This window comes from Setaria viridis, chromosome 6 (assembly GCF_005286985.2).
Source record: "Setaria viridis chromosome 6, Setaria_viridis_v4.0, whole genome shotgun sequence".
Classification (NCBI taxonomy): Eukaryota; Viridiplantae; Streptophyta; class Magnoliopsida; order Poales; family Poaceae; genus Setaria; species Setaria viridis.
In genome coordinates this window covers 34,261,664-34,289,028 of record NC_048268.2, presented here as the reverse complement: position 1 = coordinate 34,289,028, position 27,365 = coordinate 34,261,664, and the positions used below count along the sequence as shown (strand labels likewise).

Sequence of the window (27,365 nt, the reverse complement as noted above, 5' to 3'; positions counted from 1 at the left end):
CGGCAGGACCGCAGGAGAGCTTAGGTTTTGGATTGGTCCACGTTGCTTATTCCCACGTGCTATCGTGCGCTCCCAGCCTTGGTCATTGGGCAGACAGGATCAGTCCTGCCACCACTACAGTACCAGTCACGTGCTTTTTTCCTTCTCTCCGGATAGGAACGACCACTACAGTATCAGTCTTGATTTTTTTTTCTACCTCGGCACAAGGTAGATTTTTTTTTTCTCTCTCCCCTCACTCCTACCCGTCGCCGTGCCCATCCACCTTCCTCCCCAATCCCCATTGCCTGTGTTTTTGAATCGAATCCCCATTGCCTGTTGCGCCAGCAAGGTGCTGTGCTCGTCCACGCCGGAAGATGCGTGACCGGAAAGAGGCAGAGCGACTGGCGTGTGGACGAGCAGCAAGGTGGGCCAAGCTGGGGGGAGGCGTGGAGCACAAAGGTCAGCGTGCCTGCTCCTCTATTTCAGTCCTTGTCTTCTGTTTGTCTCGCTTGCACTGAATTAGAGATACAAGATACTGTGGTTGCTCGATTGCGCCTGTTCGCTTGTTTGGATACCCAGGCTAAACTTTAGTCCCTATCACATTGGATATTTGAACACTAATTAAGAGTATTAAATATAATTTAATGATAAAACTAATTGTATAAATGAGGGCTAATTCGCGAGACGAATAAGCCTAATTAGTCCATGATTAGTCCATGTGATGCTACAGTAAACATGTGCTAATTATGGATTAATTAGGCTTAATAGATTCATCTTGCGAATTAGCCCTTGTTTATGCAATTAGTTTTATAATTAGTTCACGTTTAGTTCTTCTTCTAATTGGTATCCAAACATCCGATGTGACCCGAACTAAAAATTAGTATATGGATCCTAGCACCCTCTCTTATTTGTAGGGGCTTATGCTGCACTGAACAGCAAGCCGCTTGGCTGCAAAGTGCTGCACGCTGCTGTCCACTGAAGATGCTCGACTTCACGTTGGCATGCTGCAGCTGGTACAGTTGCTGCTAGCTAGCTGCTGTAGCTGCTGTGTAGCAAGCACTACCGAACGGAGCGGAGCCTATAAAATGATTGATTTTTCCCTCGTTTCTGAATTTATATTTCAACAAAATATGTCAAAGTGCTATGGTGAACCTGAAGCCTTGAGGTAAATTCTACTAAATACATTAGGTGACAATGCTCTTACCACACGGATAGGTAGTGATTCATAGTTTGATAGTTTTAAAATTCTTCCGATGATTAGCTTACTCTTTGTGACTATGAATTAATTGTTGCAGTGGACAGGGAGTCACGACTATGGCATGTCTATAAATTTTGGATCCCACTAAGCCTGGTAAGTTATGCATGCAGTACCATCCTTATCGCTTTCTTTCTGTCTGATTAAAGGATGCTAAGTTGTGCCTACAGATTTGATTTGGTTTGGTTCCTTATTTCCACATCGACAAATCCCTTTTTTCCCTTGCTGCCTCCTGGATGCATAGCTTACGGTGAGTTCTTGTCATCCTTATCCTTCTGTATATCCCTGTTCCTACTTTCGATGCCTGCAATTTTATTGGATATGTGGTATGCTACATTATATGTTGTTCGATTTGCTTATTTATTGTTTAGTGATTGGGTCTGATGCTACATGCTTCCTACGAAGTTGTAGGATATCTCCATTTCTCTTTATTGTCTTTTAGTCCCAAGTTAGCAATTCATTAAGTAATGATAATTATATGTGGATCCAAAAAGATTAATGGTCTTGTAATGCTCTGATATGTAGGTTATTTTTCCTTCAGCCTAATCCTTACATGTAGCATTGCTTTTGAGCAAGATTGCAGCTGACCATTATATATATGATTACCTTTGCTACCTCTGACCTGATTAACATATATACAGTTTCTAATTGTAATCCCATTATTATCTGTTTCCCTGTGGGTTCATCGTATTAGAAAACAAAAACTACTTGCCATCAATACTGTGCATTGTGGCATGTGTATTGGACTAATTTCGGTTCTATAATACCCCAAAATCAATTTTGGATCTGCAGTTAAGCTTGTCTACAGTAAGATTGCAGCTAGCACTAGCACCAGTGTGCCTTTAAAATTTCTAATTTCTAGCTGATTGTTGTAGCATCTTTGTTGAGCAGCAGCATTTAGTTAGAGATGTTGTGGAGAGACCCAAGAGACATTGATCTTTGGCTGCTTTATGTACACATGAAGGAATGGTCATGCTCTTAAATTTAGCAGTAGGAAGCTCACTTTCTTTTCCATTTTACTAGATGTTTATCAGATCTGAATCATATTCACTCTGTCCCATGTCTTCCTGGTTTACACTTACTGGTTTTGGGCAGCATGCTAGAGTGAAGATTATCCAAAAAGAATGAAAGAAAGAAGAAGAGGATTATTTTTTGATAGTCATAGCTCATGCAATCTGGCTGGATCATGAACAAATTGCAAAACATTTGTTAAGATTAGCCAAATCACTCTGCTCGTTGATAATAACATAAAAGGAAAACTGCTACCTATGGGGTTTAGATAAGTTTAACTGGACCATGTATTCCATTGTGCTCAGTTAATTAAGTTGAATGTCAATCATTATAGATTTTGTCCACCTTGATTTTTCTGCTTAGAAAAGAAACCAAAGCATTGCTCGTAGTTTATTTGTCTGTGCAGGTACCATGCTTTAACATCAAGGTAAATAGTGTCGGTCTCATATCCTCCATTCTATTATGCCACCTTTAACATATGCATTTCACTGCATGTTTGGTTTTCAAGTATGTTTCCATCGACTGACTCATGTTTTATTTGGTCCTGTTTCATGTATGTTGATATCTTTGGTTTACGTTAAGTGTGTGGTAGCTATTCTGAACCATTCTCTTGGTTCCCTTGCCATAAAGATAATTCCTCCTCCTGTTTTTCTTCTGTAACTTAAAGATTGATTCATCTATATTAATCAAGTTCACAACTTTCGTTTCTTGCAAAGAGAAGCATCACAAGTTAAAATGCACTTATGAACACAGGATCACAACCTGCATTTAGTAAAATTCAGAACCGTGTCAGCATCAGTGCATTGTAACATATGCCTTCTTTTCTCAGTTGTACGGTTTCTTTTCCTTGGAGTTAGATATATAGATAGATGGCATGAATATAGCACACAGGTAGGTTTGGTTGCAGATGCAGTTTAGTAATACTCGCTGACTTGCCACAGCAACTGTGCAGGTCTTCATCATACTGAACTTATCATTAGTGCTGAACTTTTATCTAACACTATTTGAAATGCGTATTGTTGGCATTAACCTATTTGTATAGTTATTACATGCATTATTCTTTAGCAGGTCAGGTTGGGGCTGCAAATCAGGCCAAACAGGCCAATAAGGATGTAAGCACCATATGCATTTCCCCACTATTTAGAAAAGGAGTTATGTTTCCTAAAAAAATAGGACATTTGTTGTAACTGATTTTATCATGATTAGGCCCCACCATTTCTATTGTGGTGAGATGAAAAAAAAGCATGATTGAATTTAGGTAAAATTATTAGGTGTTCATTGTCAGGCCCAAGAATGCAAATATGGCTTCGGTTCTGTCTTTCTTTCATGTATGCTACTGCTCAACACCAGCTTTGGCGCTTCTGCATATGCCCACTATTATCAAAAAAATTATATTCGTGTTATTATTTCTCTTAAATGTTTCATACAACCGCAAGAGCTATAATGTTTGGTGGTCAGGAAATCTAACAGAAATTTAACATAGGTTATTGCTAAAAAAGGTAGATGCCTCGTACAATCACATAGCTGAATGAACCATACATGGTAAATTTCATATAGTTCCTTCAATATAATGTTAGTTTGAAAATTAGGCTACTTTTTACTTCAATTACCACCCTTTGACTTTTCATATGTTTCTTGATCCTGAAATGCAGGTCAGTGCAACGAGCAAACAAAGGTGTAGAAGGCTCTAGCGCAACCAAATGGAAGGTTCTGCCATTATTATCTCAGCATTGTCTTAACGTATAAATGCAACTGAGCATGTAGTTCATGTTCATAAAACAATTGGAATATTTCTAACACCAGTGTTAAGAACATGCATTTTATGAATCTTCCTACCTAAATTAGTAGTTAGTTTTTTTTACTATGTATAGATTCTGTAGAACTGCACCTTTACTCCATCAGTCATTGTGTGTACATATATCTAGCATATCTCAATTTAGACCTCATGCAAACATCCTTTACATGGTCTATTTTCTGCACTGAGTTGCATTCTATAGCCTCATTATTTGCGGATGCTGATCGTGAGCCCAAGGACTGCAGACGAACCAGGTACTTATCAAATATCTAGACAAAATAGTTCCATTTTCCACACGCACGCATTAAAAGTCACTTTTGACTGAAACATTAACAAGTTACTTGCAGTAATCTTGTCGCTACTACTAATTTTACTAATTGAAATCTCAATATATTTTACAGATCCGTGCAATGCATTTAGCCTCACTAAGTTTCTGGATAGAAATCAAAACAGCTCAGATGACATCGGCAACAAGTATGTCATAGACTAAATAGCTTATGAAAACCCAATTGTAATGTACAACTCTATAAAAGCTGTATGTGCAAGACCACTAATATCAATGCGAAACTATGCATCTGTATTACTATATGTTCATAAATTTAATCTACTATATCTACATTATCTTCCCCGCATCAACTAATAATAACATATAGTAATTCCACTTCCATTAGATCAATTTATTATTTTGACACATATCAGGTGGCATCCTATGATACCGATCGCGGAACACTACGCGCATTATAGGCGCGCGTCAATCACTAGTAATAACCCTTATGTACTGTGGCGTCCTTGGCGCCCAATCAGAGGGGACACGGTAGTAAAATTTTTTTACATCATCATATTTCCGTTTTACGGCTCACGTTTTACCCCCGCAGGTGATTTACTGTACGTTGGTGCGTGCCATCTTTTTGTTGGCCAGAAACTTCGCGAGCGTCCCAGGTAAAATAGGAGTATCTCCGATCCCATCTTTTCTCTTCGTCTATCCTCGTTTCCTCGCCTCCGCGGTCCGCTCCGCGACTTCCCGCGCCCGCCCCGAGTCCCCGACGCCACCTCCCTGGCTCCTCCGTCGCCTGTGTGACCAGCCTCCTCAAAACATGTCTCCTCTTCTTCTCGGCTCCGTTCAGGGGGGGTGCGGCTCATCGGCAAGGGGGGCGGTGCACTTCGGCAGCATGCCGCGCCTCCCGCAGGCCGCAGCCCTCCACCCTCCGCAGCCTCTCAGCGCCGGCCTGGTCCCTGGCCGCCGCCGCCACCGCTGCCGGAGGACGATTTCATGGACGAGGTGGAGGAGGGTACGGGAGAGCAGGGGAGCAGCGGCGGTCCCGTCCGCGGCTTAGATGCCGTCGCAGCGGGAAGAACATCATCCTTCAAACCTTACCGTGAGCACCAATTTCCTTCCCGCATGCCAAATTTCTGTATGGTGCTTCTGTGTTCCTTTTGATGCATTCGTAGATCAATTTAGTAGATTTATGCTTTGTATTAGTGAATCTGTATTTTGTTTTGCGTGGATTACAAATCAATGCGGTCATGCTTGACGCTCGGCATAGTGATCCTCACCTTGCTAAGGTTGACCCCTCGCTGTCTTGACTTTGTTTGAAAATGCAAAGTTATTAGCATACCTTACCTCTGTTACCAGGATTAATATAATATATTGGCCATGTATATGCTTTCGTTTCTTAAACAAAATCATTAAGCGTATCTATTCAGTTTATTTTGAGAAGATGACCAAACATGACACATCCTTCTAAACTGACCTCTGTTCTAATTATAATTTGAGACTTTTTTGTTAACAATGATCTTTTGCGTGGCAACTAGGATCTTATGTTCGATGAACCACACAAATGATCCCATTGAGTTAGGGTCCTTTTTCAGGGTCCCCCCTACTTGGTGTGATTCATTGTATTTGCTTTCCTATTCCATTGATCTGAATATTCAGATGTAATCTTGGGAAGGAATTTTGCACATGGCAGCATATTTCGAAAGCATTTGGGTTCATGTAGATAATCCTTAAGATGAGTACTGATGCATAATCATGTATAAAGCATATATATTTAGAATGATGTGCCATAATCTACCTGCATGAAAGTCTTTTGCAGTGAGATTCCTTATGCAATCCTTTTTTGTATATTGCACGGGAACTATACAAGGTTTATGCTTAGATAATACATAGAGCTCAGTGATAAGTGGTTTCAAACCATAAGTTGTTTTGGTTAGTTTCATTGGTCTCATGGTCTGTGCTACTGCTATGTAAGAGATTCATGAACTTTTCCGGATTTCTTGTACTTGACTTACACCTGAAGTTTGGCTATCTTATTTGGGGCAAAATGATTGGTTCAGTTTCATGATATCATTTCTTAGGTGAGTCACCATAACTGAAGCAAGGTTGGATAAAGCATTTGCTGTCACATGGTTTATTTATGTTCTTTCTCATGCATTTTTCAACTTTTTATTCATGGTGAATTCTTAGAAACCAAAGTCTTAAATGTTCTTTCACTTCGCTTCCATGAAAATAAATTATTCTCCTGTTTGCTCTGATTCAATCCAGATTTCTTACCTAGGGGCATCACCCTGGTCTGAATCTAGAATGCTGAAAAAAAAAAGCTGCAGGAGCGGAATGCATATACAGTTCTCATTAAGGTGAGTTGGGAACAAGCACTGGAATCCATCTTGGAACATTTTTGTGAGGTGTCAGCATGGTTTCATCACACAATGTTCACGACAATGGTTCAATAGGCAGTAATAACTCTTATTTTCCAAAGTCATCAGTAAATAATATGCTTTCTCTCTACGCAATAAGTTTAGCCTAAATTTTGTTTCTACCCATATAGCCAACAACCATGAGGTCTGAAATATAGATTATCACACAAGATCATATTTCCAACAAATAGGCACAATTTGCAAAGAATTGGTGTTACCTTCCACTGGTTGGTGGTCTATATACAAAGTTAATTGAGTTGACCTATTAACTTCCTTATTATATCTGACATGAAAATGAGTTTAGGTATGGAATGGTCCACCCATACTTTTTAGAGTTCCTTTGCCAGCAAGTAAAAATTATATGGATGCGAATCTTTTACAGGATTCAGCCTGTTTGTGTTGTGGATGCTGCTTCTGCTATTGTCAGCTTCCTCAAGAATCCATGTAAGGAATGAACTCAGGGGACCTGAAGTTTATACTGTCCTTGACCTGGTAATTATTACTCTAACATTGGCTGTGCTCATAAATAAGTTTTAATTTGTACAAAGATAGGAAAAAAAGAGAGGTCACTACTGCTGGGTATTACAGGTTGAGGGCTGATGTATAAGACAATCCATGATTGGCCATGATATGTCCATGTACATGGAATAAGATAAATATGCCAAGATTCTCTTCCATTGAAAAATACTGCTGACGGTTACAATGGCATTTTCAGGTATTATTTTTCCTAATTCTCTACATACAGACTGTATTTGTATGTTCCTGTGAATTATAAGCCTTGCAATTTGGTAAGAGCTTTCTTAAAATTTCTATGGTATGGTAATTGACAGATGTTGTGCTTCATGTACCAAAAAATACTTTTTTATTCCAAAAGTGTTTTATCCTGGCTCCATTTCAACTGGTAATTAGATGGCAACACAAGCACACCTTTTTCAGAAGTAGTGTACCCTCAGCCTGAAATACCTTGGTATGAACTACCAAGAGTTCAAATATATTCCTTGACATAGGTTCTATTCTTTTTATTCTGGTCTTTAATTTCCATTCTGCAAAAGGTATTTTATTCCATAGTTAACATTGCAAATTTAGTGCAACAATTTTTTCTAATGGGATTACATTACATTGTTACCATATCCATGATGAATTGATGATATAGGAGGATTGGACAGAGTGAAGTTACGCGGTTCAAAACGAATTTAACCAAATCGTGTATGCCATTGAGCTCAATTGAGTTCAATGTCAAGCTTTGTAGATTTTATGCATCTCCTTTTTTTTCCTGCTTAGGAAAGATACCAAAGCGTTACCAACATATTTCTAACATATCTTTCTGCTTCACACTTCATTACAGGAACTAAAGCTGTGGAACAAGAGTGTAACCTGTCCTGTTTCTTTGTGTTTGGATATCTTCAGTTGCCAGTACTGATATGGTTGATTTGTGAATCATTTGTGAACAAAATGTGCAGCTCAAGGTGTTGTAACATGATTTTTCATATACAACAACAATGCCTGGGATCTAAAACTCGAGGTAAACAACAGCATGACTTAACTGTAATTGAAAAGAACAACACTAAGCAAAAATAGTCTATATGCGTCCTGTTTTGTTTCACAATTGAAAAAACACATGTTGCCTACATAAAACATGGTGATGCTTAGATTTCTGGATACATATTGATGCTCAGGTCATTTTCATGATTTATGATTGTTTTTTTTTTCTGTTCTTCCTTACAAGAAACTATCTGTATCTAGAGCGTCCTCTCTGTGAGTTTACTGTATCAAGGCCAGCCTTCATTATTTTATTCTTGTCTAGGAATTGGTTCAACTTCATTAAGACATGTCTCAACTCTCAAGTCTCAAGTCAGGAATAGGAATTCATCGTTGGTAAGTTACATCCATAAAGATTTCCGAGAACAATATTTTGCATACGTATATTCTGCATGTGTGCTAGCTTGGAATTCAGTTTGTGCTCTTTATATAGCCAATTTATCCCTGTAGCTTGAACAGTCAGCTTATATGGTTGCAAGTGTTTCATGATTCTAAATTCCTGTGTAAGCACAAAACAAAATGGTCAACTAGATTTTTTTTTTGGTTAAGATGCGGCCTGCTACATGCTGGTTTTGTGGCTACACAGGTGCACTGCTTCAATCTCTCCAACTTGCCCCGTTGACTGATGAATTGTGCATTTGAAGTGAATTGTGCGGTTACTACAACTCCAATCTGTCAGGTAACCCACGACATTGTTTATTCATGGCCTCTTTATCAATCATTTCTTCTCCGTCATCCATTAACACATCCCTTATTTCCTTCCACTATAAATTTCTCAAGAAATTGATTGATCAAAAAGGGATCAAGGCATTGGCTTCTACTAGCAATTGGACGATCAGATTGGAAAGCAAGTGCTCATTGTTGAGACCTAAGTGTGGAGGTGAGATCTGATTTTCATGGAGCTAAGTCACAAAACTTTGATCAACAGTTCCCTTGTGCTTATTGTCTGAATATTCAGTTTATTCCATCCCATGGGTTATACTGCATAGCACTAATAAGCTTTTATAGGGGTGATCAGATTTTGATGAACATAATTCTCAACAAAAGATTGATCAGGTAGCAGGTCCTCTGTGTTTATTATCTATATATTAGGTCTGTCCCATGGACTACAATATAGTGATAAGATTTCATATAATTGTCATGCAACAAAATTTTGAATCCATACTGTACAAAGCGATTATTTTTCAGTCTGGCATTTTACCAGGTTTCATTGCCTCAGTGAATCAAGATTAAGTACGACTCATGTTGAAATCATCGCACATTCCAAACCAGGAAAGAAATTAGCATGTTAACCATTACAAATAATTGTTCTTTTTTTAAGTATTTCTCCATATTATACTTGCAAGTGTTCCTACAATGTGTCCTTATTATGTCAGAATCAACTTGGGAGTTTAGAACTAGCTTGAATCGCCATCATATTATCTGAAATTATAGAAGCATCATGGTGGAACATATGCAAATTATAGTGATTGAACGTGCAACTGTGTCTTAGTAAATTAGATTTTCCCCTTAACTTTGATTCTACATGGTACTTAACATTCCTCCCATTATTTCGTAATTTCCAGCTCATAATCTGCATACATTAGGCATTCACATGGATATAGGAAGCGTTCCCTCATAGCTGACCGTATTGCGCAGCATTATGCAACAACATTGAGATTTTTTTTTTCAAAATAATAGGGTCATTGTGATTTACCGTTGATCCGAAGGATGCTTCTTAGCAAAAAGGAATGCAAAGGAGAGGAGAAGCATTGTACCTTCAAGCTTCATTCTATTCCTCCCAGTTACTATGTAAAATGTACTTGGTTTGTATCCGTAGTGCAATTAACTCTTACGAATTTTGATTGTTCAATTTAAGCTTGAAGTTTGGTCACGACAATGGCATAATATTCTTGGGATATTGCTTTTTGAACAAAATATTAAATTGTAATAACGGCCTACTCATTCGTAGAATTGCTAAAGCTCAACGCGCGCCATCACTAGTATTGTTAGAACAACATGCGCTAGCTCTCATAAGGACCACCCCAAGAGAATGTGGCATAAAGATGGTTGGGGTTATCATGGGAGTGCTCAACGATAAGGTCGGAGAAAAGACGTAAGCCACAGTGACCTGAGTAGCATTGAGAAGCTTCAAGAGATCGGGAGGCCAGAAAAAAAGGATATCTTGGCTAGCTGCTGCATCAGACTGTACACCTGCTAGCTGCTGCATCATATTGTACAGTATACACCTGCTAGCTGCTTGCCCCTGAAACTTGGCATAAATAAGAAGCGCGATCGGCAAAATCTTTCCTTGGATGGCTACTTCATTGCATGCCTACACGTCCTGTGACATCGAAAAGGGAGTATACCAAGTAGCCATTCATCACAATTCACAAGTCCATTCATGCACAGAAGATTCACGATCTCTCGAGACCGAGCGCACTATACTGAACGTAACAACCAGCAGCTGCATCAGATCAGACTGTACTCGTACTAGCAGTCTAGGCTTCTGGCCGGCCGGCCGCGGGTGCGCTCCGGACGGACGAGACCTCCTGGTGGATTTCGGGCGATTTTTGCTTAGGACGGGCCGCGCTCATACGGGTAGGCTGCCAATCTCCGCGCCTCCTCGGCCTTCCAAAAAAGGGGAGCCCAAGAAAAGCTTTTTCCAGCCCACAGGCACATGGGAGTTTTATGGGCTGTGTGGTGCCACCAACAACTACAGGTGGGCCGCACAACTGGGCCGTAGTGGACATTTCAGGCCGAATTACTTACTACAACCACCAAGCTGGCTGGGGAAAGGAAAGCTTCAAACTGTCCAAAACAGAAGATTATTAAGCAACATCTATCAGTGGAGCATGAAAACCCGAAAACAAAACGTCAGATAAATAGGAACACGGAGAGTGCTTAGTGTTTACTCTTAACGAAAATATGTCGTTAGTGTGTGGTTCACCACTGGAATAGACCGAACAACAAAATACTATGATCCAGCTGACCTTGGTGTTCACAACTGAATAGAGCATATAGAGAGAATGATGTTTGAATACCTAGGTTCAGTGTTCGAGTTTATCATGGTTTCTTACAGGCACACATAAGAACATTATCCCTTTTCATGCATTACTTTCTACCAAAGTTTCCAAAAAATGGATGACTTCTCAATATGACAAAAGCATCATCACAACGTAGCCAATTTCTATGAACATTGGTTATTTTGGCAAAAGGTTCGTCACAATTACAACATAAATATAGTGCAGCTACAAGCTCACAACATTCACACGCGAGCGCGCGCGCACACACACATACGCTACAACATTATATTTGAGGCAATATAAAGCAGTCACGACCTTATACCCAATACATTATTCGAGAATGAAATGGATAATTTCCAAGTTCATCACACAGGTTGTTACACATACAAGCCATACAAGAATATTAAACTATCACTCGAAGCACAACATATGGCAGCGTGGCCAGCCGCCGCATCCTTATTATTTCAGAATCACAGTAGTTTGATCTCATGGCAACCATGGGGGCAGGAAGGTGGTCATGCATGAGCTACTAGTCAGTGCCTCAGGAGGGAACCTGTAAAGATAATATAATAGCAAAATTTGTGGATCAACTCTAATTTCATTACAAGAGCAAGCAACTTGGACAGAAGAACTTAATTAGTGCTAGTTTCTTCTAGTTTTGTGTAAGTGCAAAAGGGGGTTGGATTCGCTAGCGATTTTTTGGGACAAGACGATGGTCGTGTGACAGAGATAAATGGTGTTCTTTTCGCATGCGTTTTGCCATCAAGAAAAGATAACTATACAAGGTGTCATTTTGATGCTTGTGTATGTACGATAAAAACAAGCAGGGCAAAAATAGATTATGAGAAAAATTATAACAAGGAAAACACCATTTAATTAGTTTGATGATCCTCTGTGTGGAATAAATGCTAGATGTGTCCTTTCTCTGTTCATGCATCTCTAGCCTAGGGCATAGAAATATTGCACATGCGCATAATTGACATCCCTTATTAGTCCCTTGGCTTTGAGTAGGAAGATATCAGCCAAAGGTAGGAGCTAGGAACTTACCCTATCTGAAGGGTGGGTTCCCCCCGAGCAGCATCGAGGGGATGGAAGAATCCATTGCCACCTTGCAGCTGATGCTGCTGCTGCTGGACTTCTGGCTGTGGCTCCCCATGCTCCCATGCTTGCTGCCAGATAACCTGGTTGCTCTCCTCCAGCTGCACATCTCAAAACAATTACAATGGTCAGCATCCTTACTGCTTAAATCCTATATGATCTTCAAGTTCCGAGAAGTTTACGAGGAAACTGAAAAATTGAATAGGCTATTTCTTCAATCAGTAGTTCTTTTTCCTGAATAAGCAAATTTTTCATGACACAATAGTTCAGTTTTACAACTTACTTTTCTGCGAAGACACTTATTTGCTTCAGAAAACATTTGTTCCTGCAAATTGAAGTACTTAAGTCATTCTTGGTGGTTGACAGATGCCAAATATATATTGGTAAATCTTTGAGATCATACCTTTCTCTGAAGTTCCGTTAGTTGATCAACCATGTGCTGTGTCTACAAGAGGAACTATAATGGTCAGAATGTTTGATACATGGAGGTAGGCCTAGGTGATAAGGATATCATTAATTAAGAGTGCTTGGTGGCCGGTGCTACATGGTAGTTCACAAAAAATACAATTTAAACAGTCCACTTGAAACAGGAGAATCATTTATTTTCTGAGAATTTTTCAGTACCCTTGTTGATCTTATGTGCTTCAAGGATGAATCAAGTTGCTTCTCGAGGTGCTCCAACTCCTTTATGTCTAATGAATCAAGATCTTCACCGAGCAAATTCCTATGATTGTCCATAAAGCATGCAGACTTTTAAATGGATCAGATATGAAAAGGTGGAACTGTATATTATTTGCAAACTTGACTTTGTAGTAGACAATACTTGAAACCTTCATTTTCATTCAGGCTAATTACAATTCATTCTCGTCACTCAAGTAGTAGATGGTATATATGTACTGGCTGAATATAGATGCCGAAACTAATCACCATGATAATTACCATAGTGGTAATTACCATAATGGTAATTATCATGGTGATTAGTTTCGGAATCTGACCAATTGCATTTTCTGTTGTGTTCCGTGGCTAAGAAATATGGTCCACAAATTGAAGATTTCAGAGTAGTATTATGTTTGATTGGAGAGTGCAGTAATATAATATTGACAAAACACTTGAGACTTTTAACGTTCCACTTTTGCATCCTTTAAAGTTTACTATTTTGTTTCATTAATTTTCTTATCAAGTTAACAAATAAAACATGCTCAGAAAGGTTCCTGACTAGAGTTTCATAACCACAAAGAGATATCTAATTTGATGTGCTGGATGTGGTCCTTTCGGGCACGTTTTCCCAAATCAAAGCATACTTTAAAAGAAATTGCTCTTTTTCATTTTTTATTTGTACAGAGAAACAAATCATCTGAACTTATAAAAGACACAACTAACCTTTGAGTTCGCTGTAAATTTTCAACACGTGCCTTCAGTTTGAGGTACTCATTACGGCTGCTTTTCAATTGCTGAATGAAAAGGTCATGAAAGAATAACATTAGCATAACGAATTGTTCAACATTCCGTATCTGAAAAGCCTTATACAAATCACAATGATATGCAATGCAAAGCATCACTTTTTCACTCGAAAATTGAGAGGATAGCAGGACTATCTGGATTTTCTCGCTTGCATGAAAAAACAGCAGCATCACACACCAACAATTCTATTAAGATACTATCACACTGATATATAGTATGCCCACTTAGTTGCAATAATTTTTTAAGATGCAATACTGGATATTAGTAAGAATACAGGATATGCATACAACCAGTGAGAGTTTATCGCTGCGGAAGTGTGGAACACAAGTCAAGTCAAGAACTATGCACATAGAGACGAAACTTTGCTGCCAATCATACATTTGATATCTCACATGAAATGTGCTCATATTATCCTTGTACGAAAAATCCTGCTAGTAATTTGGAGTGCTCAATCATAGTTGTAGTATTTCTTTGTTTATTTGGGTTAGTAACTGATATTTCTCACAAGTTTATTAATTACAAAACAGAAACAGAATAAGGGGTATTCAATCCGAAAGTGTACACAATGAATAATCATGAAAAATTGGCGTCAGTATTTGCCCACCCTTATCTACTGTTGAGAAGAAATTTAGGAGTTTTTGTGATTGCTTGGTTTTAATAGTATGCTCTAAAATAGCCTTTTACAGGTGTCTCCTTTAATATATGCATAGGCTGGCCTGTGTTTGTCATCCTTCATCAATTATGAAAAATCCAAACCATTAGGTTGCAGGTGAATGTCATTACTACTTCTTTTTAAAAAACGAAAGAATACCATTACTTATTAACAGCAAAGTAATTAGCGTCATAAATTCAGGAGTTTTTTTGCTATAGGCTGCTAGCAAATTAGTAGTATATATTGAAATCCTGCTCAAATAAAGACAAACTAGCTAGTGCACATTAGTCTCGACTAAATTTAGGGGAAGTAAGACTTTACCTCACTCTCTCTATTTTGCAGTGCTGTTTCAGGCCCTGCATAACTGCACTTTTGATACTTTTCAAGTGTCTTTGGCATGCTGAAAGGCATGAAAATTTAGACAGAGTTAATTTCCAGAAAAGAATCAATCAGGCCATTAAAAAAGTGTGTGGAAAAACATAAGAATAATGGTAAAATCGCTCTCAGACGTAAAGAAAAATTAACTCTGTAAAGAAAACAAATCTATGAGTTTCTACTAATTAAGAACCCCTTAACAAAAATATACAAGGGCTAATCTCGTTTATATATGTGCAAAATGCAACAGATGATGTGCAGCTTGTCATGTGCCATTTCATACGATATGCAAGGGGGCCTACTTAACTAAACACATGCATTCCTCTACCAAAAAAAAAAAGAAAAAGGAAAAAAATTAAACACATGCATGGTGCATCCACACAGATAGGGGATGATATGACAACCTAATTCTGACTCAGTTTCAAATGGAGCTTCAAGTATCAATTATAAAAGTTCATAGTGCTGACTGCTGACTTAGGAAACAAGTTTTTGTATATAGTAGCTTGATAGTCAGACCGATCTATTGCAGAAGATTGAATTGTTAGTTCCTATGTGTGCCCATGAATAGAATCAAAAGTTTTGAGTTTATATGTGTTGATAGATCTTAAAAATAAGGATATGTGTAACATATGACACGAATACCTACCTACATAGGGGCAGTAATGGGAGTAAGAATTAATTTATCAGGACATGCATAGGCATATTTTTTTCCTTTGGGCAAGTTTTCTTCAAATCACACACCAACCATTAGATATTCTGTCACTAGCTTAGAGTGTCAATTACTTGTGTCTTTGTCTTGTGTCACTGACATGCATGTGGGATCATCTGAGTCACAAAAGTGGGCTAGGATGGTCAATTATGTGCCAATCGTATCATAAGGATGACGTTTTTATTTTCAAAACACTTCTCAGTTCATACACTTAACTCAAACAATTTGTGATGTGCTTCTCTCCCTAGCTATCAGAGTCTATATGACTCCACTCTGTTTGTAAGACCGTGGAGAAATTAAATTTGGAGTTTGGGTTATTACGTCGGGCTATGATGAAAAAGAAAAAAAAAGAAGAGAAGCAATAACGATGATGACTGGATCCGCAGGAAATTGTTGTAATTGAGCTACCTAGATCATGAATTTGAGCTGACAACCACAACTATACGAGCACTTGAAAGACCGAGGGATCAAAATTACGGTCCCAAGACGAGAAAGTAAAGTAAGATCGATCTAGCACAGGGACCAGAAAACGAAGCCCTAAACCCAAGAGGTGTAAGCCGGATCCGCCCATGTCGTCCACAAGCCATGAAAACCCAGTTCCAAGCGTGCGGTGATCTCTGCACGCTAACCTCACCACGGCGAGATCCCACTCCCGGCACCTCAAAATCGAACGCGTGCAGCTCGGCTAACCTACCGACAGAAGCTGCTCGCGACGCTCCACCCAGCAGTATGCGTTCCGTGGCCAGATCTGGCGAGATCCGCCGAGACTAGCCACGCCCCGGCCTGGCCACTGGCCCGCGGCAGCGCGCGCGCGCGCGGTGGGGTACGGGGTACTTACATGTGCGCGTGCGCGACATACTGTACCTCTGCGTGCTGCAGAACTCGTAGAGCTTGCCGCGGTTGGAGAAGATGATGAGCGCGACCTCGGCGTCGCAGAGCACGGAGAGCTCGTACGCCTTCTTGAGCAGGCCGTTGCGGCGCTTGGCGAAGGTGACCTGGCGGTTGATCTTGTTCTCGATCCGCTTCAGCTCCACCCGCCCCCTCCCCATGGCCGCCGCCCCCGCCTTCCCCGCGGCCCCTGAACCCTCCGCCTCCGCCGCCAGATCGACGACCTCGCCCGAAGCACCAGCTCGCACTAGCAGCAGCAGCAAAGCAAAGCGAAACCAAGCGCAGGAGAGATACTCGAGCCGAGAGACGGGGGCGAAGGAGAGGGATCGGAGCGGGGATTAAATAACGAGGGGAAAGCGATGGCACGGGGGCTAGCAACTGGCAAGCAGGCGAGAGGTAGCAGCCACCAGCCAGAGCCTAGCGGTGGTGGAGGACGGAGTAGCTCAGGGGAGGAGCCGGTGGGCGCAAGGGTGGGGCGTCAGGTTGCCGTTTCCGGCAAAGCATCAAGAGGGGGGAAGCCCTAGGCCCCCAGCCGCGTAGCGCGTTTGCGGAAAGCTAGGGATGGGAGTCACCACCACCACCATACCACTCACTCACTCCACTCCGCCCATGGGTCCCGGCCTCGCCTCTGCGCCCGGCTTTTATCTCGGCGGGCCCCGCCGGCGGGAGAGCGAGAGGGCTAGGCGGCCAACCAGCTCCGCGCACGCGCCCAGTGGCGAGCGGTGGATCACATGCGCGGCTTTAATGGCCGGCCACTCGCAGCAGCCGCGCGCACCAGCGAGCTGCCCGGCGGGCATGTACGTCCTCGCCTCCTCCCGGCGCCCGGCCGCCGGCCGGGTCGCTGTCCAGACCAGCTTGCATCAACGAGCCGTCGGCGTTCCGATCCGCCGGGCTTCGCACAGGCAACAGGCATCCATCTGTTTGGTCGCGTGGTCCCTGTGCGCGGGCCGCGGCCGTCCGATCCGCCCGCCGAGGCATCAATAGCAGGGGGAGAGCCAGGCAGCCAATGCGCGCGACGCGAGCACGCCTGCATGCGCCCCCACCGCGTGCTGGGGACGCCGCCGGCCGGGATCCGGGCGGAGCAGCCGACCGACCGATCGATCTAATTCTCGCCGTGCACTGCCCGCATGGATGTCACCACTGTTTTCGATCCGTCTGTCGCGCCGGCGACGGGCCTGCCGGCCGGTCGACGGACTATTCGCCGGTCGCGGGCACGATCCCCATGGTCGCCGCCGTCCCGGCCCTGCGCCTCGGATCGAATTAACAGAGCGTGGGGTGCGGTGTACTACGTGCTGGCGTGTTGCGAGTTGGAGCCGTCCGTCCGAGCGAACTTCTTCTCAGCGTATACGCCAGGTGCGTACGGGGAACAGAACGCCACAGGGCGCCCTGTACTTGTCCGTATCCGTAGCATGTAGTAGGATGCATGAGGAAAACGTAAGCGTGAAGCGAACGAGATTCTTGGAATTTAAAACCTGGACTCGTTGGCTACCGCTGCGTAGTTAGTGGGTGTTTGGATACGAGCTCCTAAACTTTAAATTTTAGGATGGTCACATTGGATGTTCAGACGCTAATTAGGAGGACTAAACATGAGCTAATTATAAAACTAATTGCAGAACCCCTATACTAATTCGCGAGATGAATCTATTAAACCTAATTAATCCATCATTAGCAAATGGTTACTATAGCACTACATTGTCAAATCATGGACTAATTAGGCTTAATAGATTCATCTCGCGAATTAGACTCCATCTGTGCAATTAGTTTTATAATTAGACTATATTTAATACTCCTAATTAGTATCTAAATATCCGATATGCCCAGGTAGATTTATGAGGGTCAAACACCCCTTAGTCGCTGGCTCGCTGCCGTGCGTCGTCAGCTGCTTGTTCGCATGGAAATCAATCGGTGTTCGGTCAGGTGCCTGGCACGCACAGGTACTACTCATGATGTTCGCGACAGAAGATGTGTGTCATTTTACTGTGTCCGGGGTACGAGAACGCAAGGCCTGTGTGGCTGTGTACTTGGGGCCCGTATGACTTATTAGAACATGATAACTCCATCGTTTTAGATTATGGAGGACGCGGCTAATTTACAGCACTATTTTTAGAAGGCAGATAAAACTCCGGAGCGCACAGCTTCCTTTTCCTGGCCGGAAGACCACCCCGCAGCTCTGGCACGCACAGAGCCTTCATGTTGCACTCTGCGTGCGTTGTCTACAGGTCCACTTTTCTCATCATACAGTAAAGCAGTTTTGTTAAAAGCTAAACGGATATTACAATAAAAATCGGAATCAATTTAGAACAAATGAATAAGCAAATTAACATCGTTCAAAAAAAGCAACATAGTTTCTTCACTGAAAAGGGAACAACCGAGATGAAAAACCCTACAAATGCAGCACTTTTGCTTCACATACAAAAAAATAACACATCCACAAAATAACAATTCATGTAATTGACATCTGAAATCTTGCTGGAGTGCTAAGTTGCTTATTGGGAACCATATTATTGCTTATCTAAAATAGTATGATTGCCTAATCAGGATCCATGTTATTGCCTAAATCAGGGGGAGAGGGACGAGGAAGCAAAAACTCCCAAAAGTGATAGTATCCCAACCACTCGAGAGAGAGCCAGGGAGCGTGCCCCCCTGGTGCGAGCCCTCGATGTCGCCGGGGGCCACCTCGCGGCCGCAGGTCCCTTGCAGGAAGCCGCCGCCGCGGCGCGCGCCCTAGCAGGGAGGGCCACCGCCGTGCGCCCTGGAGGCCACCGCGCGGGCCTCCGCTGCTCAGGCCTTCGCCGGGGGTCGCCGCCGCGCGTTCCCTCGCCGTGGAGCCGCCGCCGCGCGGCCTGGAGTGCGTCGCGTGGGCTAACAGCGCTGCCAGCGCGCTCGACACCGTCGCGGCGCCGCCGCATCCTCCTTTACCCGCCGATGCCCACGACAGGCACTTGAGGAGCGCCGGCACTGCGCCGTTGTGGACGGCGCCCCCGCGCGCGGGCTCGGCGGCGCCCGAGACGCGCCCGTCGCCGTACTGCAGGAGCGCCTGCCAGACGCGCGGCGAGGCGGCGGCGGCGAGCGCCAGTTCCCGCGTCGCCGCGGCCATGGCGATCGCCTCCAGGAGCCGGCACAGGCCCGCCTTGACCCGTGCGCGGCCGCGCTCCAGGAGCCGCACGAGGGACGCCAGGCTCGCCTCCGTCCTGAGCATGTTGAGGCAGTCGTGCTGCGGGGGTCCGCCGCCTCGCCGGGGGCGCCGCGCGCTCCCTCGCCGGGGGGGCCGCCGCCGCGAGGGCCCACGCCGGAGGCCGCCACCATCCTCCGCTTTGCGCGCGCTGCTGCATATGTTAGAGAGGGACGGCCATTCTCCTCCACCGGCCATGAAGAAGGCCGAGCGTCGACGAGACGCTAGCGGTGGATGAGCGCTCAGCCAGTCTACCTCGCGGGCCCACTCAATTTGTCGGTGGTGCGACTTGCATTGCGAGAGCGGCGCAGATGGCAGGACTGGCCGGTCGGGCGTGCTCGACTAGCGGGGCCTGAGCGGCGCGGCAGACGCCGAGGGCCCGAGGCGCGCGCCATCCATGCTCGCCAGTCGCCACAGCTGTGGACATCTGCCGCACCGGTGCCGCCATCAACCTCGCGAGATGCCGCCGCCGCCACCGCCCGTGTTTGCTGCTCTGTGCTTGCCGCCCTGTCTACCCGGACTTGCTCGCCACGTCTGAGATGGTTTTGTTGTGCTTGCTGCCTGTTGACCCAACCCACGCTCACCGTGCCCAGGTTATTTTGCCGTGCTTGCTACTCTGTGTGCTTGCACTTTAGGTGTTTGCTGAAATGGCGATTCAAGCTGATAAATGGTTTGCACATTCTTTAAATATATGTTATGATTTCCTTGGTTGCCATATTTCAATGGTGTCACCTTCTCTACTATAGTAGCAGTGCTGAGGCATTTGAAAGAATTCATACCTGCTTCAAAGACAAGATTCCAGCTGCCAGCTGTTGCAGGCCGATGCTAACAGTTTTTGACTCCTGCAACCTTATATGCGCACGCTTAGATTGCTATCCAAAGTGTTTATTTTTCTTACAAGTATCAATTGCCCGCCGACAATTTAGTAATTCTTCCGAAGTCATACTTGATGCATACTAGATTTTGAAGTATGACAATAGTATTCGATTTGGTTATCTTATGACCACTGCTTCAGACCTTTTAGTAATTCGAGTGCTCTGTCCACCAAAGTGCTTAAGAGAAGATTAAGGAAATCAGCATAAGATTTAGGTCTTAATCATGTACTTCTAACAAAAACATTGTACAGGTTATGCACTTTTATAGTGTTGGCCTTACTCTATTGTGTTCATATGATGTTATTGGATCTGTAGCCTGTCCTTCACAGAGACTAGGCCTACATGGAATTCTGTAGGTTATGTTTCCATTCCAGGAGGACCTTAGTTTTTGCCGGACGCCGATGCTTACATCCGTGGGATTATGGATCACAACACCTATTATGTACTCATATCTTGGTAGCCTCTCTTCAACTGCTACAACTAGAACAAATGCATCACCATGCAATCAGTTTCACCTTTTGTACGTATTCGTCCCTTTTTTCCCCTATTAACATTGCGGCTTTGCACATAATTTTTTGGTTCCACTTCATCTGTTCCTCGGACCCAAAATCAGAAACACCAAACTAGCTAACTGTTTTACTATACTGTAATTTGTGCGCTGGCATTATGTGATACCTCTAAAAACATGTTTGCGTTCCTGCTTTCCTTTTAAATGGTTCATATGTTGGATACTCTGCTTTCAATTCTGTCACTAATTATCCTTCTTCTCTGAAATGATGGTCATTAATGTTCTAAAGTAATACTTCCGAGTCGCAGACACGTTATATTTTGTCTACTGTAAGCGAATGGATAACCTGGGTCCTGGGAGGAGGTTGGAAACAAGGGAGCAAATCAACTGGGTGTTGTTCGCTAAAGGTTACTGTACTGTATTTTTTGTTCATATTTGCCTGAGATTTGCTTACAACTCTTCCATGAATCGGTGATACATGGGTTGTTTCAATTTGTTAGCTTTGATTGTGCCTGAATATATATGTTGATACATGGTGCCATTATGCTACAGTACTTAGTCTTCTCTCTTCCTCTACGTGGATTTTTAATTTCAGCTCAGATTATTTCTACAGTTTTTACGATATGAGAAGTTCACCCTTCTTTATCAATGCAGGCCGGGCAGTAATGTTGGCCATTTTTTTAAAAAAATGTTACAAAAAACGGTACGAGAAGTTCTATGAACTGTTCTCCCTCTCTTTTTTTCCCCTTCACATCCTAATTCGCTTGCTTAGCATTTTGTATTCCAATGTGCATGCACTTATATCTTAAACATTATTTTTAAAACCGTTCGTATTAGGTATAATACATTGAAGGTTTCGATACAGAATCTATGCTGCCATTGTAAACAACATTTCCGGTGTTTTTGATATCCCCGCCTGCAAAATTAAGGAGCTTTGCATTTTTCTTCTGGGTAGCAACTACCTCCTGATGATACTCTTGCTATCTGCTTCTCGACGACATGTAATGACCATGTATCTCGACATGTAAGGGCCATGTGTAGCTATATTGTTTTTTCTTGGCTCTTTTGTACTCGCTTTCGGTGTTCTCTAGCACTTTGTGATTAGCAATAGCAAGTAATCTTCATCAACGAATAAAGAATCAATGAAAAGCACGGACGGCAGCAACACGTGGTTATACGCATCCTAGTATACTATAAGCTTGACCGCTGCCCATGATACTCATGCTTAGTGGTACCCTCTATAAAGATGGTAAAAACAAGCTCGCTGCTATCAGCTGTAAATTAAAGGCTGCAAACACGCATCTTTCTTAGCAGTGCAAGTATGTTAAGGAATAATCTCGTACTACGTACAAGCTAGTCATTAGCTAGTGACTGGTCCAGAATCCATATGATCTCAAAGCTAGCTGTCGCACGCATAAAACATAAGATGATCTGATAATGATCTCAAAGTCACAGGCAGATGACCATCGAAAGAAGAAAGTGCCCGAACGCTCTGCCGGTGTGCTTTGTGCCCGTGCTGCTGTGCACTTGCTTCTCTAGCTAGCTAGTTCTCTTCACGCCACCCACGCACACCCTTTTCTTCGAGAGAGAATTCCCTCCCTTAAGTGCCACTAGAAATTGTGTGCCATTGCCGTTACCTTTGCCCAGAAAATCACTGTGACGGCGTTAAAACACATCCATATCCGACATCTTTTTTCCATTTTTACCCTTCTCCCAACCTTACCCGGGATCACCAGCCACGGCGACCCTACGACGAAGGGCCTCCATCCGCCGTCGGCCGCGGCATGCGTCCCGCGCGCCCCTATCGATCCAGCGCTCCCACGTCCCCTCACCCACTCCTCCGCGACCGTGCATTGGCACCCCTCGAGCGCGGCCACCACCCCGCCTGCATCAACTTCAATTCCTTGGTGGTTGTTGGAGCTCTCGTCCGTGCCCGGTGCAAAGAGCTCATGATGTGGACGACCGCAGCGCAGGCAGCAAGCAAACAGTAGCGCAAGCCGAGCACGGTGACCGCTGCGTTCTCCTTGGCGGGCCACGTCTCGCGCGGAGCTTATGATGTGGACGACCGCCTCCATGACGCCCTCGGCGTGCTGCCGCGTGCATGATGTGCTTCTTGTTGGCCTCGAGGATGGAGAGGTGCAACAGCGCCGTGACGGCGATCAGCTGGAGCCCCACGTCAGCCGAGCCACGCAGGGTCGCAGGCGCCCGTGGAAAAGGCTTCTCCAAATTGTCCGTGAAAGGAGAAGTTTAAGCTAAGGTCATGCATGTCAAAAGGTAGTTTCTCAATTATCCATGTATATGAAACCGTCCTCATTTGATTTATGCTGGGTGGTGCAGGGCATGCGTCAATTGTAGTCCAGTAGATTTGCAGAAACAAAACGAAAACGAAGAGGAGCATCTCAGAATCCTCGAGTGCAAGGATGCATGTAGATGTAACAATACATCACGTACAGATGCTCCAAAAAACAAACATATGCAGCCAAAACATATGTGCCAAATCGTTTAGTGTCTGATCATGGTCTCCCTGAGGAAAATACTTATCTTTCTATTCTAAGGGTAATATTATCTTTTTTCACCTTCACTTAACAGCCGTGTAACTGTGATGTAACTGCAATGGCATTGAAGGGATGAAGATAAATTTCTAATGGCAACGAAGGGATGGGCTAAATTTGGATGGCATAGAAGGGATGTGTTAAACTTTGGGAAAAGCTAAATGTCACCGGGGTGAAACAGAGCCCTTCCTTACCTAAATTTTTCTTCACCTCCATTCCCCCTTTCTTCTCCAACTCTGACCAAATTCCGACGAGATTAGGGGTGCTGAGGTTAGGGGTTTGGAGTTTCCAAAGTTAGGGATTCGGGGTTTCCGGGTGGGTGCTCACCGCCGGCCTTGGAGGGAAGGCCGGCGGCGGCAGGCTGACTCGGCGAAGCTGGCGGCACGGGGGCGCTGCCGATCGGGCGGTGGTGGAGGGCTGTTGGGCGGTGTCGGAGCAGGGGGTGGGGATGGCGGCTACGGCGGCACCTCCGGCAGGACCTGAGCCCGCTCGCGTTGGACGGGTGGGGGACGAACTTGGTGGCGAGCGGTGGAGGTAGAAGAAGAGGTTGGGAGATAAAAAAAGCAGTGCCAGCCGTCGGATGCAAATTGAATGACTCAAAAAATGAGTGAGGGAAGCTTCTGATTCACTCGGATGAGGATGAGCTATACCGTCCCAAAATTTTCAATGACATTTAGCCTAATTCTCTCTTTCTTCGACGGACAAAAGGGTACGTCCCGTTCCGTCCTGGTATCCTCCATGTTACCTCGATCGAGTCGATCGAGCTGAGGTGCAATCAGTCAGCCGACACGACGGATTTGATCGATTGGACGTCCGCCCGTCAGCGTATGTGGACGGAACGACCCCATCCGGGCCTGCCGGCCAGCCAGCCAGCCACTGCCCGGGATCCCGCGACCGCGATTGCAGCGCTCGGCTCTGCTGCACTGCACATGCGTGCGTGGCCGGCCGGGCCCGCCTGCCCTTATACAGTTATACCCTTGTACTCCCGTCTCGTCTCGTCTCGTCCTGTGATCTTGAGCAGCTCGATGAGCTGGAGGGAGAAGGGAGATGCTAGCTGTTGCTCCGAGAGAGCAGTGTCTGTACGTCGTGGCGCTGTACGCCCTGTATTTATAGTTTATACAAAGGAGTGCGTATACGTACGCGTGCGCGCCATGATGACGGGTAACGCCTGCACAGTACGCGCGCTGTACTGTACGTCGATCGATACGTGTACGTTAGTATACGTACGAGCGTGCAGCTACCCGAGACCAGGTGGGCTTAACTTAGACGACGGGATTCCCGTAGGTGGCTTTTATTGACAACTAATTCGACCACGTTCCTACTGCTGCACATGTTTAGCTGACGAGAGTTTTTTTTCCCGGGTGATTTACCTCGGTAAAAAGTAGGTGCACCACTGTTCTTTTTTTCTTCCCTCCCGAGAGACGAGCAGGTCATTCTCAATGTGAGTTTTATAGACAATAAATAAGCTGTCACATTGGTAATTTTGATGGCATGGCACACTATTTATGAGGTTAGAGATGAAAGTGGTTTCATGGGGATGAAACCATGTGTACACTGTTTCCAATATCTTTGTATCTTGCATGTAGCCTTGGAAACAACAAAAGATGAAACTATGCATTGTGTGAGCTATTTCATCTATGAACTAGATACAATCTTACTTATGTGGCACTCTTGGAAACATAAATATGAAACTTTGCATTGAGAATGGCCTTATCAGTCTCTCAGTCCCAAGAGGCCAGTCTCAATGCACAGTTTCATTGCATAGTTACCAAGACTGAGAATTTGGTAACTATGCTTGATGAATGTCATGGGATGAAACTTCTCTCACATCTGATGAAACTTTTCTTTCTCACTCCTCATAATAGCCTTGCCAAGTCAGCAAAATTGATGATGTGCCATACAATTTAATGCTTATGAAACTCCTATGAAACTTGCCTGATTTTCAATGCAACTATGCATGTTTAAGGCCCTGTTTGGTTCCTCTAGGGACTAAACTAAACTTTAGTCCCCCCTTATTCACTGGACTAAACTTTAGTTCCCCCTGTTTGGTTCTAGTGACTAAAGGCCATTAAAGCAGTTGAACAAAGACCAAACTACCCCTAACCAATTCCTCCCGCTGCCCTTTTTCCCTACCCCCATGAACCCTCGGGTCGTCATTGCGCTGCGTGCAAGGTGACGGAGAGAGAGGGGGGGTCGTGGTGGTGCTTGTGGCTGTGGCTGTGTGCCAATGGCGCCGTCGTGGTGGTGCTTGTGGCTGTGGCTGTGTGCCAATGGTGCCGTCATGGTGGGGGAGGGACGCGAGGACCAATGGCGGCGGTGGCGGTGGTGGGACACTTGTGGTGGTGAAGATGGAGACCCCAACTAGTCCATCTCCGAGGTCTCTGCGTCAGAGGTGCCGGCGCTGGATTCACCAGCGGGCGGCGGCGGGGGGCAAGGCTGGCTGGGGCAAGAATGCGCGCTAGATCACGTGGGTGCTGCTCCTCAAGGTGCACCGCACCGCAGGGCGGCTCACGTGGGCGGCCTCCACGGCGCTCGCCGTGGCGGCGGCCGCGCGGTGGAGGTGGCGATGCCGGACTCGCCGGCGGGCGGCGGCGGGTGCAAGGCCGGCCGGGGCAAGAATGCGTGCCAGATCACGTGGGTGCTGCTCCTCAAGGCGCACCGCGCTGCGGGGCGGCTCATGGGGGCGGCCTCTGCGGCACTCGCCGTGGCGGCGGCCGCGCGACGGAGGGTGGCGGCAAGACGGATGGACTCGGGATGGGTGGGGTGGGGGGAGGGAGGCACGGGGCATTAACGAGGGGCACACCCTGTCCAAGATCACTTTTAGTCCCTTTTAGCAACCTCTTTGGGGACTAAAGGACTAAACTTAGGGACTAAAGTTTAGCAACTTTTAGTCATCTTGTTTGGTATTTTAGGGACTAAAAGGGACTAAACTTTAGTCAGCCCCAAAGCAAACACCCCCTAATTTGTTTATGCGTGGCATCTAGACTAAGAGCGTGCCTCTCTGCACGCCTGCGACAATCGTGAGCCATGGTCCATGGATGGTTGATTTGCAATTGATCCTTTCCACGCCTACTTTTATATTGAGTAGGGTTGAAGCCAACCCAAAAAGCTACCAGGTCAGTTCTTTCAAACAAATGATGGGGTCAAAGCTTAGTGATGAGCAGTGATTAAGGTGGTGTTTGGTTGGAAAAAATGTAACCCAAACGGATTAAGGATGCTAATGAATTATGTTACACCTATTTATTTGCACCCGTCAGTCATTGCTTAATGCTGCAATCAAATCCCACCACTATACAAGCTTGTTATCACCCATTCCCCTCCATAATCAGAAAACATATTATGTGATTGTGTTACCACAGTTGAATCAAACAAAGAGTGTAATTGCCCATTCCGTAGTTGAAACACCACAATCTCATTCCATTTACATTTACGTTACCAACCAAACACCATCTAAGTTTTCGAATTCAATAATCCATCTGGATCACGATAAGAAGGTCGGGCTCCGCTCCTGATATTGATTGACTTGTGTGATTCAACTTTGACTTGGGAAAATTTAGGTGGAAACAGAACTTAGATTTGGTGGGCGGCACCAACACCATCACCACCTTGCTTTACCCCCCCCCCCCCCCAAACCTTCACGGGGTTGGCATCGCCGGCCTTCCCTCTAGGGTTGTTGCAACCCGGGCCAGAATTCTCACCTTGAGCTTCTCGAAAACCCTAAAATCCAAGACCCTAATCTTTATTGAGAGTTGCTAGAGTTGGAGAAGATGCCGAGGAGCTCTAATTTTTGGGGCAAT

General features: G+C 44.5%; 1 protein-coding gene and 1 long non-coding RNA gene across 13 annotated transcripts; one reads left to right on the top strand and one right to left on the bottom strand.

Annotated features, from left to right (window-relative positions):
• Positions 1-195: 195 nt before the first annotated feature.
• LOC117861612 (uncharacterized) lies at positions 196-10,146 on the top strand. Of its 12 annotated transcripts, XR_004641823.2 has the most exons (15): positions 198-438; positions 1,275-1,330; positions 1,405-3,357; positions 3,729-3,787; positions 3,898-4,294; positions 4,442-4,514; positions 4,916-5,416; positions 6,583-6,674; positions 7,117-7,226; positions 7,323-7,449; positions 8,080-8,256; positions 8,539-8,609; positions 8,860-8,952; positions 9,054-9,153; positions 9,954-10,146. It is a non-coding gene; the product is annotated as an uncharacterized lncRNA (long non-coding RNA). The 12 variants fall into 12 exon arrangements; XR_004641832.2 differs by adding an exon at positions 9,292-9,329 and having other exon boundaries at positions 196-438; positions 3,898-5,416; XR_004641831.2 differs by adding an exon at positions 9,282-9,329 and having other exon boundaries at positions 196-438; positions 3,898-5,416.
• A 1,286-nt stretch (positions 10,147-11,432) lies between these two features.
• On the bottom strand, positions 11,433-16,984 carry LOC117860080 (MADS-box transcription factor 7). Its single transcript, XM_034743296.2, has 8 exons — positions 16,438-16,984; positions 14,811-14,889; positions 13,757-13,827; positions 13,001-13,100; positions 12,780-12,821; positions 12,660-12,701; positions 12,326-12,477; positions 11,433-11,831 (listed from the first exon to the last, which is right to left on the bottom strand). Exons 1-8 carry the CDS (start codon positions 16,620-16,622, stop codon positions 11,765-11,767), a joined length of 738 nt encoding a protein of 245 aa, XP_034599187.1. The 5' UTR covers positions 16,623-16,984; the 3' UTR covers positions 11,433-11,764.
• Positions 16,985-27,365: the final 10,381 nt, after the last annotated feature.

Excerpts from the sequence above, each read along its gene's own strand:
- LOC117860080 (XM_034743296.2), bottom strand. The coding sequence starts at position 16,622 with ATGGGGAGGGGGCGGGTGGAGCTGAAGCGGATCGAGAACAAGATCAAC. Across the intron at positions 13,828-14,810 it reads TGCAAAATAGAGAGAGTGAG|CAATTGAAAAGCAGCCGTAA; the intron begins GTAAAGTCTTAC and ends CTTTTCATTCAG. Across the intron at positions 11,832-12,325 it reads GAACCCACCCTTCAGATAGG|GTTCCCTCCTGAGGCACTGA; the intron begins GTAAGTTCCTAG and ends TTATCTTTACAG.